Source organism: Pleuronectes platessa, chromosome 23 (genome assembly GCF_947347685.1).
Source record: "Pleuronectes platessa chromosome 23, fPlePla1.1, whole genome shotgun sequence".
NCBI classification, from domain to species: Eukaryota; Metazoa; Chordata; class Actinopteri; order Pleuronectiformes; family Pleuronectidae; genus Pleuronectes; species Pleuronectes platessa.
Genome location: NC_070648.1, coordinates 9,733,992 through 9,748,559, shown reverse-complemented (window position 1 = coordinate 9,748,559; position 14,568 = coordinate 9,733,992). Strand labels below are relative to the sequence as shown.

Below are 14,568 nucleotides of genomic sequence, written 5' to 3'. Positions count from 1 at the left end.
AAGTGTAACTTCTTATTCTACAGTAAATTACTTGAACATGCATTAAGACTTTAACCTTCTATATAATAAATGTTGAATTTACAGGTCAAACATTACGGTCTGGGTTCACCACGCTTTTCATCCGAATGTGACAAAACACACGACACTGAGCCGTTTGTCTTTAACATCTTTATTCATCTTTTTTCATTATTTTTATTTGTATTGAAATTCATACTCTGTCTTCTGGACCTCTTTTTTTTTTTTTTCTTCCTTAAACGGCATCTGTCATCTAACTCGAACAAAAATCACCAAAAATGATTTCCATGTTGTACAATCCACCTGGCGGACATTCCTATTGGCTTCACCAGGGTGCCATTCGACAACTGTGGTCCAACACTGTGAGGAAGTTCCCCTTTTTAACCGCGTGTTCGCCGTCTCTGCTGCGCGGCTTCAACGAGACACTCGAGCGCTCGATTCTCTGCGAGCTGCAGGGATGGACACACTGAAACGCTTTCACCTTTCAGAGGCTAAACGCCAGTGTACGAGTGTGTGCGCTGAACCCCAGGAGACATTAATGTCGCCGTTTATACCACAAAGTAATAGCGGTATAAAGACGACTGATGTTCAAATCACAACATCACCCCTTGTGACAATGCTGCCTCCAAATTTTGGCAGAGAAGACGAACACTTAACTCAATAATTAATGATTACTGTAAATGGTTTTCCTGAAATTCATAATCTCTTACTATTCCAGTGGTTAAATAGATGAACTTCCTCAAAAAACAGTCAACCTGCAAAGAGAAGATGAGCAAAGAGGCCATGCCGTCGGCCACGCGTCCCATACTGCTTTATTCTGATTGGCTTGTGAGCAATACTGCCTCCTAACGTTTTCCTCATACAAATAGGACTGAATGGACACCGCAGGTTACTGTACCCAGTAGAGACACAAAACACCTCGTCCTCTAAAACATGAAGGAAAAACAACAAAAAAAAAGAAGAAAAGAGGAGGAGAGGCTGTTTGAAAACCTGATTTTGGAGATGCACACTTGATCTGACGCTGGACAAACCAAGTTGTTCTGGCAGAAAGAGGCAGTGGCTGTGTTCCAGACCAAACACTCCCCTGTAACAAGGTTGCTCAATACATGTCGTGAATCCAAACGGAACCAAAGACTGAAACGACGAACATAGAAACGACTTAACTGAATTTCTTTTAATGTTCAAAAAGCCCTGACCATCCCTCTATATCGACATGATCCTTGCTAAGCTCGACTTGATGCATAAATGGGGAACTCACATCTCTGTTCTTATAAACTGGACAAAAGAGAAACATGGACTTCCACATAAATTGGGAAAAATAATAATTCATCCATGAGTACACGTGTCCATGTCTTTTCTGGTCACACAAAGTGCACAGGGAGGGCGGGGGGGGTCTGTATTTGGTTTGGAACGGAGCCGCTGCGGATACAAATAATGACCCGCATCTCTCGATGCACAAGGGCTGTGATGTCACAGGGAGCTTATGACATCTTGGGAGCAAATGTTTTGGCGGGTTTGCTTGACCGCGATGACTCTGCAGAGCAGCAGCGGACGCCCATCAAGTCCCCTGAAGTGTGAGTCGTTCTCTAAGCTCACTGTCATGGAAACCCTCGACGAACGAGGGCGTGAATGAATTTTTTAGATGTTCTGGATTCGTTTTAAGTTTTACCCCGGCATCTATCCTTGGTAGCTGCCTCGGTTCAAAAGGGGACTTAGATGAGCTCGGCGGACTCTGCGAAACATCGGCGGTGTCATCTGAAATGGGATGAGCTGGAACCCGCAGTGGGGCTGTTCTGTTATTACAACCCTCCCCCACCCCTGTTCCCAATGTCCCTCAGTTTACAAGAAACAAACAGGAAATAAAAAGATTAAAGAAACAAAGAAAATAGAGAAAAAAAAATAAGAAATCCCCCCACCCCCCAACTGGGCCTGCCAGCACCCCACTGACTTCAAGTGTGTGCATGTGTGTGTGTCTGTGTAAGAATCAGTGTGTCCACGATTGTGGCCTCCAGAGTCTCTGAGAACATGTGAGGACTGGTGTGTGTTTGTGTGTGTGGAGGCTCCATGGGGGTGAGGGGGACTCCTAGTATTTCTTCCCCGGAACAAACTCCTTCGCTTCAGGATTCAAGATGCTCTTCCTCTGCAAGAAAATAAAGAAAAGGAGAGTAAGAAAACACTCCTCTTAACTGTTAATGATTAAATCTAAAGTGTGCTAAGGTTAAAAATATAAAACAATCAGAAACTAAACACATCTGTGACTCACCGCCACTTCCTCCAGGTTGTGGTGATCGCTGACTGACAGGCTGTTGAGCTGCTGCTGCAGCTGCCCCATCCCCTGGTTGTTGAGGTCACGCGACGGGATGAACCAATCCTGGTCCTCCTCCTCAAGCATTTCCTGGAAGCAGCGCTCCAAGAATTCTTGCTCCAACAGCTCCTCCTCCACCTGGGGAGAGGGGAAACACAAGTGAGCGGCGAAATCAAGGGGCAGAGAAGACCAAGAGGAAGAAAAACAAGGAGAGGGTGGTTCTCTAGAGTGAATTTGCATAAAAAGCATACAGGAGGTTTCGTGAAAGGCATGAGTCATCGATCTGAGTGAGAGAAAAAGACTTGAGGTGGAGATAAGAGGGAGCCGAAAAGGGCATAAGAGATTGATGAGGATGGATTTGAAAACTCAGACACCCCTCTACCCACATAACACTAATCATGTGACTCAAGAGATTAAGGTTGGGTCCGAATAACATCCAATACATGAGGAAGAAAAATGTCTGTATGACATGAGGTCGAGGGAACAAAGAAGCAGGAGTGAGGGAGTGTTTGTGTGTTTTATCAGCCATTAGCTACTCTGAGATTCATGGGAAACAGGAAAATGAGTGGATGGGAGGATGATAATGGAGGGTAACGGGAAGCAGAGAGATAAAATGCCAGATTTTTATGGAAAGCATGAAAGAGGTTTACAGAAGAACCATGACAAGCAAGACAGGGCAACATGGCAGACGGGGAGAAGAGGTAAACTGGAAGGTCAAGTGAAGGACATTCAAGTTTAAAGGGCATCACAGACTTAACCAGAGAGCAAACATTAACACTACAAGGTCTCTCCACAGGAGAAACCCCAGACTGGTCTTCATATGACGTTCAATCACAAAACACACTCGAGAGGAGACACTGAATCATAATGATCCTCCTGCACTGGAATTCTGATTTCCAGCAGGTTGGAGATCCAACCTGTCAAAAACCTCTCTAATCATGTTTTTTAAGACCAATAGCAGAGAGACTGAATTGAACACCAATCAGGGGCTTTTATTGGTGACTTGCAAATCGGGCTAAATATCATGCTCTGTGAATTAAAGTTTAACCAACAGCATGATCAAAAATCCTTTCCTGCTCTAGCAAGTGTCCGTGATGCGTTTAATGTCCCATAACGACATGTTTAATGAGCACACACACCTGTCTGTTATACTCCTCTTCATTCTCCATCCACATGTACTCGGCGAACGGGTTGGCGTCGCTTCCCTCTCCTGCATGCCCATTGGCCACCGGCTCCTTTCCCTCCTTGCCTGGAGCACCGCCTCCCGGTGTCTTGGCCACCTCTGGACCGCTCATCTCAGCCGGCTCTGCAAGAGAACGCAGTTACACAAAGGTTAATAAAAACTGGAAATTAGAAAAACTCAAAATTAGGAAAAGAAATTCTAATTAAAAGACACGTTTTCTTCTTTCCTTAGAAGACATTACATTGGCTCATCTACTATTACTCTGACTTACATTTATATTTTCTCATCTAAATCAAGGCTATGAGGTTTCAGCCCTGGCTGTGACAATTTTGCTACAGCTTGAAAACTGCAAAAACAAACTCCAAATAACACCTAGGGGCTGAGTAAGACTGAAAACGACACAAATATCTGGGACTGATACTGCTCATAGGTGTCTCCAAAAATAACATACAATACACTTATAAGTAATGTTCTTACTGAACATTTTGAAATTAGTCCAAAGGCGAGAGTTTCTAGGTTTTGTTTATACTGCAGGAAAAAGAGTGTTTGAAGACACACACCGAGTTGTGTGGACAGACAACATGAAGACCTGCAGCACCACTTACAGACAAGCAACCCTATGACCCTATTAGTACAATACAAAAATGGTAGGAAACGTGGGAGGTAAAAACAAGACAGTAAATCAGGGTACACACAATTGAGAAAATATAAGCAAGTATTTTTCTTTATGTTAAACACACATTTCACTGACCCTTTTTTGATGTCAAATAAAATGACAAATCAGTGGCCTCTCAGCCAATCACTCTGCTCAACAGCTGGGCCAATCACAGATGCTTCCGAAATATTGCAACAAATACAAAAACTTGAAGTAGAAACTTCTCCACCAGAACGTACTTATATTCTTATAAATTCTCATCATTCTTTAGGCAAACATGCAAAATAATCTGAATAAAATAAAAATATATAATATATAAAGTGTCTTTAGATTCTGAACCTTTTATATACAAGACATCATCCAGGTCTTTATCTAATTGTTGATTTCTGCCTTTTTAATAATTTAATTTCATAAATTGAGCAGCTCGCTGATTACTTAGGAAAAAAAAGAGCCTTAGATCGATATTTGCACAAATACAACAATAGTATGTTGCAACACTATTGTATCCCAACATACAAATAAAACATGTACTCAATGAAAGGTGACATGACGGAACGTTTTTTTTAAGAACCAACTTGTGCAATTTATAGGCTGCAGGTGCAACACACACGAAAACCAGTTGGGAATGAAACTGTAGTTTAGTGCAGATGTTTGACTGACACTGTGCTACAGACACGAAGGTAGTCTTTCTAGAGCTGATCATGACAGTTCAGGGCTCCAGAGTGCGAACAAAGGTCTGTGAAATTGAACAAATGTCTTCAGTCGCACCGGTGCTCCTTACAATAAGCTGGTCTGTCTATTTTAGCGAGTCGCGTCACTTCCTCATCTCCCACACAGGCCCTTGGCTGGCCCCGCCCCCACTCTCACTCACCCAGTGCGATACAGACAGTGAAACAAAGGTGAGAGGTGGTGAACAAGTGGGTATATGAATAATAGTGGTGACAAAGTGTGAATACAGAGTTTCCATGACGTAGTGCTAATGATAAATGACGGTTGTACCGTGTCTGGATGTCCTCCCTCCACTCTCCTGCTGACTTGTGCTACCTTTACACTTTAACCAGACACACAATACCCACTAAATCACAACCATCCCATCCTGTTTACTGAGCTGGTGACATTCTGTGCCATATAATGTTTATTTTTTCCAGAGCAATTTTTGTTTACAGAGCCAGGGATAATTTGTTTTATTTAGGATATTTTTAATTCACATTCAAATGTCAGACTGAATATTCTTAAGAATTAAGTTTCATCGCTCTTTGACTTGTATGATTATGCTATTATATTCTATCAGTTGTATAAAATGGTTTCAAAATGACAATCATTTATTGCAATAATTTCTGGGACAAAATATTGTCCATCAAAATGTGTTATTGTGAAAGACCTACATTGATTTGTGACACAGGTTAGAGGCTTCCTTGCACAGTTTACAGCTTTAGTTCTGAGAATTTCTTCCAAGCAGATGTAATATTGAACAATGAAATATTCTGGACAGAATTGATATCGAAACAAAAATCTAAACCTTGTGATTCTAATTGATTTGGGAAATCAGTGGTGATACCCAGCCCTTAACAAATTACCAATATATAAGGGGACTTTCAAGAAAGGGTATAGCGGGTGTGTTATTGCAGTGCCAAAAGGTACTCCAAACATTTTTGAATGCATCTTAAGACACCATGAAAGAGTTAAGGCCGGCGCATGCTTCTGCGTTTTCAGGGGCCTGCAAGCGCAAGAGCCCTTCCGGGCCCCTTATGTATCCCTTCTTAAGTGCATCACCCAATTTTTCCCAACTATACGGCAAAGCTCTGCGAGCCTCACGCAGCCCGCAAGGCTGTGATTGGTCTGCCAACTACATCCTTTCGCATTTCCAGTTTCATGCCTCATAATACCGGCAGAAACAACGGAAGATTTAGAAGAACAATTATGGACCAAATAGAAGAGCGTTTGGCAGAAGAGATCAGAAAGTATGACCACTTGTATAACCAGTAACTGACTTGCGGATTTGTCTGCCAGAAAAAGACTATGAGGAGCCGCAGTGGCTGTTAATAAACAGTCGACGACGACGACTGCCACACTCAAAGAAGGTGTCTCTAAGGCCGTCTTCAACAAAGAACGTTACTCCGCCTAGTGTTCTGGCGGTGAATTGCTTTGTAATAAGCGCAACGCTTGGAGAAGCATGTATGACGAGTCCTTCGACACAACTACGTGAAAAGCCGCAGACGCAGTTGCAGACGCAGTTGCAGAAGCATGCGCCGGCCTTTAGGCGCATCAGTGCAACCCATGTAAAAGTTAGTCTGGAGCCTGCAGTTGGGAAGAGTAACTTTGAGATCGATCATGTTTCTCTGCACATTGCATCTCCCCCTTTCTGCTCGAATGACTTAATCGTCCAAATTGCAGCCTCATTTTCATGCATCTAACTTCCTTCTTATCGCTCCTTTCACTGGATGGATAAACAAAGCCTGTCTCAAGGTTAGAATAACACAAGCTAAAAAAAAAAACACTGCTTGTGCTCATTTTTGCACAAATACAACAAACGATAAACTCGTAAACGACTGATGATCCATCACGATGATGCAACTCTCCTCAACAACCAAAACCGAAGTTGCCCATGTCTAAATACTTTATTTCTTCTCTTGAGCTTTCCATGTGAATTTATGAACTGCTGCTGAAGATTGACACAATCTCATAACTGAACATTGACACCTGCTCTCAATATACTGTACATCCTAAATGTTTTACTTGGCCTTTTTGCCATTTGTGTTAACACTCTAGATGTATGTCTTCCACACCACGAGGAATTCCAATAACAAAGCAACACAATACAACTAGTTTATCTGATGTGGACTATCCTGCGCAGCAACAATGCTGCGTATCCAGACCTGCAGCTTCACTAACACAAGACTGAGTGTCAACAACATGACAGTCCACCAACCACAGAAACAGGGTGAATGCACAGTAGGAAAATCCTACTCATACAAATCTACATCCTTCGGATAATGAGGGAGTCCTGCATCTCTTGTAGAGTTTGGTGGTTAGTGGCTGAAAAGTTTGGGAACCCCTGAGCTACAGACTAAGGGATCATGGTTATCCTTTACTTTGAGTATTTGAACACCACAAAAGAAATTCTCAGCGAGTGCCTACATATGCAGTTTCTGTGAAGTCATTTGTGGGATTTTAATATCTCAAATGTTTACAACCTAAGCCAAGTAAGTCAACAACTGTACTTTAATTGAGTCTCAAATAAAATCTCCCCACTATATTGCGCTAAATAAACAGTGATCCAAACGTTAACTGAGCGACGTACATTTTTCTGTTCCTCTCCAGCCATTCTCTGGCTCTGCAATTAACGTAAAATAATGACAGTGTATAATTTCATTAGGTGGGAGACATACGCTTAGGCTTTCTGCTGCAAATAGAATATAGTTTTTATTTTATATCATGCATGAGCCCTCACTGCCCACAGGATATCAGCTCTCAGAGGGTTAACTGTGCTTATATACAGAAATACAATACTTTCATAATGAAGTAGCACACTAAATTGTGTAAAAGGGGTAATAAGTTTGTCCATCAGTGTTTCTGTGGCACAGACACAGAACTACCTCTACAATGAGATATGACCATTATGACATAATCCTTAGACTGCCAGCCAGCTCTAACAGACTTGTCATGACTCAACTGCAGCCTTGCTGTGGATACAGAGGGGGGAGGGAAAGGGAGGGAAAAAAAGAAAGATCTAAAACGGGCTGTGAACACAGCTCCAGGGTCAGCCTCATGCACACACGTATTTGTGTTTGACTTGCAAGGAACGATTTAGAGTCCCCAAACCCGGTGGATCTTCACCCGCGCCGTTACCTGATGTCCAAAGTCAGAACATTCTGTTACTTTGACGCCTGCAGCTTCCATCTTGGTCGCTGTGATCCAACACATGAAGACAGAGTGTGACCTGAGGCAGAGTGTCGTTCGGTGGATGCAGCGCAAATAAACATGGATAATCGAAGTATGTTAGCAGACTAAGAAGAGGTGTGTCTATACGCGTTAGCAATGATAACGCAGCCTAATTATTCAGCGCAGAGATTTGCAGAAGACGTCAGCTTTAAAAAAGGCAAACAGAGAGCGAAAGGTTTAAAGACAATGTTTTGCGGGAAAATACACAGGGGCCCAGATTTAATTATGCACCGTCTGAACAAGGTGCAAGTCCCAAGTGTTTAAGGCATTAGTGCAAGTGTGTGCTAGTTTCATTGCGTTTTAACAAGAACTTTGCTCAAGTTTGCTGGAAAAAGATCCACAGCAATTATATTTGGCATTTAATTTAATGATAAAATTCTGTTTTCTGGTTTTTAAAATTGTGAGGATTCTGATGCTTTTCTCTTATTTTTAAGTTGTGAATGGCAGATATCACTAATAAGAGCATTCCAGAGTTCAATAAAGAACAAATAGGAAAAATTAAGCTGCATCACTTTGAGAATTATCACTGGAACACTAGCCCGAAAATCAATTTCCAACTGCTGCAATTGCTCAGTGGCGCTAACATTTCTCTGCTATCCTCAGACGACACAGTGGCACATGGTGAACTGGTATAAAGAATAGTAAAGACAGTCAGCACTGTGCCATTATGTACCGCACAAAGCACTTAACATGTACACGTTGCATAACCGTGTGTTGGTCACCATGTAATATTTAGTTAGCAAAGCCTAGCTTGGCCCATCCAGCAAGCAGAGTGCGATATGATCATATCTAATGAGAATCATGGGTAAACAGTGGAAAAGTAAAGGGCTGTTCTACAGCGGTGCAACACAGAAAGTGGTTTAAACTTACAAAACCTGTTTTGCAATTGGCAAACGTATTCTATGTTGTGACCTGAAAACACATGCACTGAAATTGAGCTTTTTGGAATTTTGATGTTTAGTTTATTTGTTTCTGATAAATAATGGACTGAATGCAAAAGTTATAAGCAACATTTAGACAAGTGATTGAAAGTTGATGCCGGTTACGATTCATGCCCTGTATACTGCACTAGTACATTGCATATCTTTGGGTTTTGAGCTGGCGATTGGACAACATATTACACAGATTTCTCAAAGAGACAATTCAATAAGAAAAATGGAAAATTACAATTTAATATTGTTGAGTTATTACTCCAAATCACCTCATTCAGTCCAGTTGTAAACTGGTTTCATAAGCAGCGGAGATCCAAATAAACCAGATGTGAAAATGTTGTTTACGTCCGTTGACAACTTTGATTTAATGTATCTTTATCTTTAGAGAAAGCCTGGGATAATTTGTGTCGCAAAGAAAGGTAAAACCCAATCATCTGAGTAAATTATAAAATCAATGAAATTAAATTTATCTAATTTAACTATATGTCCTGCTTTACTGTATCAGTACATTTCATATTTTAGGTTGAGTTTTTGATTTGAAAAACCTGATATAACCATGGGCTTTGACATTTTACAATTTTCCATAAGACATCTCAAAGAAAAGTACTACCAAATACTACATTGACAATGGAAATGTTTCAGTTGCGAAACTAAAACAAATACTTTATATAGGTTATATTTACCATTTCTGATTCACACCAGTTGCAAAGTGTTGATTAAGCAGCTGAAATTAAAGGGGACAACAACAAACAGGCTACGATGCTTAAAGGAAATACAAGAGTTTAGAAATATCAAAATATTCAACTTTACACATGTGGAAATTAGGGAAACCCCGATTCGTCGTGTACCTAAGGGTGAGTAAAAAAACTAAAATCTCAAAACACACGTTAAATGAGCGACAGATCAGTGAGAATCACAGAAAGGTCTGTGCAGCTCCATCCCCTGTGAAGACAAGATGCTGGGAACAAACCGCTTCATAAACACATTATGTAACTCAACAGTTAGTGTCCTGTGTGTAATGGGAGCGTCGTCGTGGCTCACCCCGGCTAACATCCCGCCGCAGCTAACGGGGCTAATCCAGGTGTCCGCGGCCTACCTGGGAAATTGGCGGAATGGATTGGACTGGTTTAGCCGAGGTAGTGCTAAGCGGCTAGCACATAGGTAGCTGTCAGCGTACGGGCCTAAGGTGAATGCTAATCCAGCAACAACAAAGGGTAGAGGGCTGGGTGAGCGAAAACAGCTATTTTCAACAAAGTGGTAACGAGGAGAAGCGTGGAAACGTCTCGAAAACCAACGCAACACGTTGATGTGTCGGTACGGTGAGGTACTACGACAAGGAACCCGCGCACCGAGGTCAAACTCGGCTCCCGTTCGGATGCTAGAGGCCAAACAAAGTCGGCTACTCCGCTACGAGCTAGCGCGCTGCTAAAGCTAAGAGCTAATGCTAAAGCATGGCAGCATCACGGAGGCAGGTCAACAACACAAGCCTCCGCTGCGGGGATTACAGCAGCCCGCCCGCCACGCCACACGACACACAACCGCGTGGCGTCGAGCTCCCCAGCGCCCCGTGTTACCTGGCATCGTGATCCCGGTGTTCCCCTCGAAGTGTGACGTTATCTGAAGTTGTCGCAACTACACCGCGAAGAGTGCGTTCGTCGTTTCTCTCCGTGCGGCCGCTGCTCCGTGCTTCTGCTGCTGCTGCGACGTAGCTCCACTCAGCTAAATCCCGTTAGCCACCTCTGCTAACGTTACAGGGGGGTCACGTGAGCCGCTGCTGCATCCAGGGGCTTTAAGGAGCGTGGGGATTTTTCTTTCCACGTTTGGTCTGAGCCAGCGTGAAAAATAAGAATGGGTCATTATTTATTCTTTAAACGGCTATTTACATATTGTTCGTGTATAAAAGTGAGAAAAATAACCAGTTATAAAGACAGGATCATGTCGATGTGATAGAAAAGCAAAATGTGGAATGTAGAAATGGTTCTTAATAAGAAAGAGATTAAAAATATATATATATAATCATTTTAAAACCTTTTATAAGATGTTGCTCTTTTACCCAAGTTGAGCGCATATATTAACGAGTTGCATTTCTTTTTAATCTTTCATAAGAACTCTTCGGCAATTTGAAGTTGAAAATTGTCTAAAGCTTGTTTTTATTGTTCATGAACTTTAGAACGGATAAATTTATGTTTCTTCCTGAACGCGTGTGTAAGCATTTACTTAGACTTATAAGTACACCGCATTTAAATAACGCAACAATAAGTTCTCAAGTGTCATAAGTACACATCCTACAACTACGCAGTCAAAACCTCACATTGCAAATAGGTTATGAAGTTCAGGGTATGATTGTAGTGCAATCTTATCGTTATCACATAATTGTGTTGTTATTAATCTATGTTTCTAAATGAAATTGCTTAAAACCAACTCAATTTAAAAGAAGAATGAGAATTCGATATTCAAGCTTTTGTTTTATAGATGCCTCAATTTCAGAATTTGGTATTGCGCAATCCATAACGCTAGAATACAGTTCTCTTCTTACCATGGCATATCCTCATCTATACTGATACTGACAAATATACATAATCATATTGTGTTATTGATTTCAACTATATCAACCAGCCTTAGTTCAGATCTTTTGAAATCATCTGACATATTCATAAGATGCTGATGTCTATTTTCAGGATGACCAGCATCCACACTGATACATATTAATGCGTAGTTGTGCAGGTAAACAGTGCACATGATAAGCAAGCCAGGAGATTTTGGTGTTTAGAAAAATTGATCAAATGTGGTTGGTGTGTTATTTTGTTCTTACCCTCTCCCATTCAATCAACAACAAATATCACAGCAGAAATAAACACCATTGGGCTTGGTGTGTCTCCACCAGAAATAGATATTGTGTTCCTTTCTCCTCTAGATTGAAGTTCCAGTGGTTAATGTCGTTAGTTATGCTAACTGAGTGACTGACTACAACTGACACTATGGTCGCGTAGCAGCAAGTGAGGCATGATCCTATGGTGCTTTTACCTGCAACAACTCCTTAGAAAAATGTATTGTACTTTTCTGGAGCAAACAAAGAATGTCCAACACTTTTAATTTGCAGCTTCACATTGAAAAAAAGGAGAAATGTGAATACCTTCAAGTCAGGAGTTTAAACATAATGCGATAAGGTCAAGAACTTATGTGACTGATCATTCGGTCATGACATGAGAGTAAAACATGTGGAGGACCTGCTGCAACTGTTTCTGCTTCTGTTAATTACCAAAGACATTAAAGAGGCCACACTTAATTTGACAATTTCCCCTATAAAGCAACGCGTGAAAAAAGCCAAGGGGTCACAAGCTGACATGTGATCGTTAAAGGGACATAAATCCAAAAGTTCGGAAAACCAGTGATCCAGGCCAATAAAAGAATTGACCAATCGAGTACGTGCTACACGTCACAGTAACGCTGAGGTTCGGGGGCTCAGAGTGGGTACGTGAACGCAGCACGAGAGCAAACACCCCCCTCTCGCTCTTGCAGTTCGCTCTCCTCCAAAAACACAAATGCCTGCGTGGCTTTGGAAATACACGCGTTTCTGTCACTCGACTACAAATCATCAAAAATGTCTTTGTCGATTAGCTTCGATGTGGGGGACTGACAAGCTGTAGTGATAAACAACGGGTTATCAAATGATTCACTGTGTCCACAACACTTACATATACATAACTGATCTGAGGAAAGAGTGGAGACGTTCATGAACCCGACAGTGCTCCCGTATTGTAGTATACAAAGTGTAGTTATAGCTCTTTTTTGCAGTTTGAAACTCAGGGTTTAAGTGGTGCTGATGATAGGCAACGTGAAATGTAAACAAGTTGTCAAAAACACACAGTAGCCCAAGTTTATTTGTGTATATCCAAACATTATCGACGGTTAGTTTCTCTTGTGTTTTTTTCCTCCCTGCTCTTTCTTCCCGTTTCTTAATGATTGATTATTATCTCGCCCCCACCCCACCCGTTCATAATAACAACAGACTCACCACACAACTTCAAGTGCCAGTAGTGGGGGAATCCACAAACAAGCTGTCGGTACTGGGGTCGAAAAGCTGTTCTTTTCCGGTCCCGGATGTGTCAGGCAAAAGCGCAGATAATATAATGTTCCTGTTTTCTCCACTGAGGTAAATAAACAGTTGTCTCCTAAGTTATTTTTCTCCTGTTATTGGCTTAAAAAACGGATAAATCCAGTGTTTGTCTGCCGAAACGTTGAGACTGGACAACATAAGCGTCGTGGTCGCGTTTGTCCAGCTATAGCATTCACTCATTGGCTGGAGCATCGATCTGTCAACGGCCCCTCGGGATGCTATTGGCCCGGACGACCTTATGCCCCGCCCCACCTCCCCATTCACGTAAGTCAACAAAATTTATCCCGTTATTTTTTTTTTAGAGCCTCTTTGTTCAGATCAATACGAACAGCCAATATTTGACAGCGTGGGGCCGTGTTCACTATGACTTTCCTTAACTTCAACAGTTGTAGTTTCATGTATTTATTTTGTATACAGCTGTTTGGGTTTGATTCAAAGTAAATTTAAGATTTGAATGGTGTGAAAGTAAACAGTGGCGTGCACATAGTTGTCATCAAAAGGATTAAGTGGCATTATACTCCGGTCACATCTGTTTTATGTAAGACAGATGTTTCTATAAGTCTGGAAATGCCACCAGTATAATGTATTATATTAGATTTGTAAACTGCCAGGAATGTAGTATCCTAATTAGCTATAAAACACAACGTATTTAGAAGCGTATTTGATTGGTCTTACTGCAGAAAATTAAGTTTGAATATGTTATTGATGCGGCATCGCATGACACCATACAAGTGAAAAGCAAGCATTATCATTTGCATTCCCAATTTTACAAAGTGGAAATCAGTGCCCATCTTAGTAGATCACATTAGATCCTGTGTGGCAGTGCGGCAGTGCATGCCATTCACTCGTGCATAGTAAGGATCAAAGTTCAGATCAGATCCAAAGTAAGATCAGCGACACGCCATTGATTTTGGATGTGTAATAGCTTTATTATCATATATGTAAGGAAGACATAACTGAGCTGTTCGGCCCTCATAGACAGACATAATGCACCTTGAACAGAATCATTTGCTACTAATATCTTCTGGGTTAATCACTTTTACAGTGTTCAGGCTTTTATATCCCTCGAGAAAATAGAGCAAAGCAGTTTACGAGAAAGAATTAATCTATTGGTGGAGCACAAGGGACAATCTGAAAGCTGCTTTTGATGCGAATAAAGAATTGTCGATGGAGAACAGAATGAATGAAGAGAAGAAGAAACTTTCAATCCAAAATGGCACTGCGGAATATAGGAAACTGGAAACTGAATTTATTGAAGACTTCTTTTCTGAGGCTAAATTGCAGCGGCCTCTAACCTCAGTCATCTTCTGCGCTCTGCACCCTGCTCATCTTCACTGAAGTGACATGGACAGTGCTTGAGTATAGCTTTCGCCTGCATTCACCCAGCCATCATCTCTCAAGGTCCTCGTGCCTTTCAGA

At 41.5% G+C, this 14,568-nt stretch overlaps 1 protein-coding gene across 2 annotated transcripts; it reads right to left on the bottom strand.

Moving 5' to 3' along the window:
* Window positions 1-153: 153 nt before the first annotated feature.
* Window positions 154-13,329, bottom strand: paip2b (poly(A) binding protein interacting protein 2B). 2 transcript variants are annotated; one of them, XM_053416754.1, is made up of 5 exons: window positions 13,048-13,329; window positions 10,607-10,857; window positions 3,460-3,626; window positions 2,279-2,458; window positions 154-2,155 (listed from the first exon to the last, which is right to left on the bottom strand). In XM_053416754.1, the coding sequence occupies exons 2-5, from the start codon at window positions 10,611-10,613 to the stop codon at window positions 2,099-2,101; spliced, it is 411 nt and encodes a 136-aa protein (XP_053272729.1). In that variant the 5' UTR covers window positions 10,614-10,857; window positions 13,048-13,329; the 3' UTR covers window positions 154-2,098. The 2 variants fall into 2 exon arrangements, with proteins under 2 accessions (XP_053272729.1, XP_053272730.1); XM_053416755.1 differs by lacking the exon at window positions 10,607-10,857.
* Window positions 13,330-14,568: the final 1,239 nt, after the last annotated feature.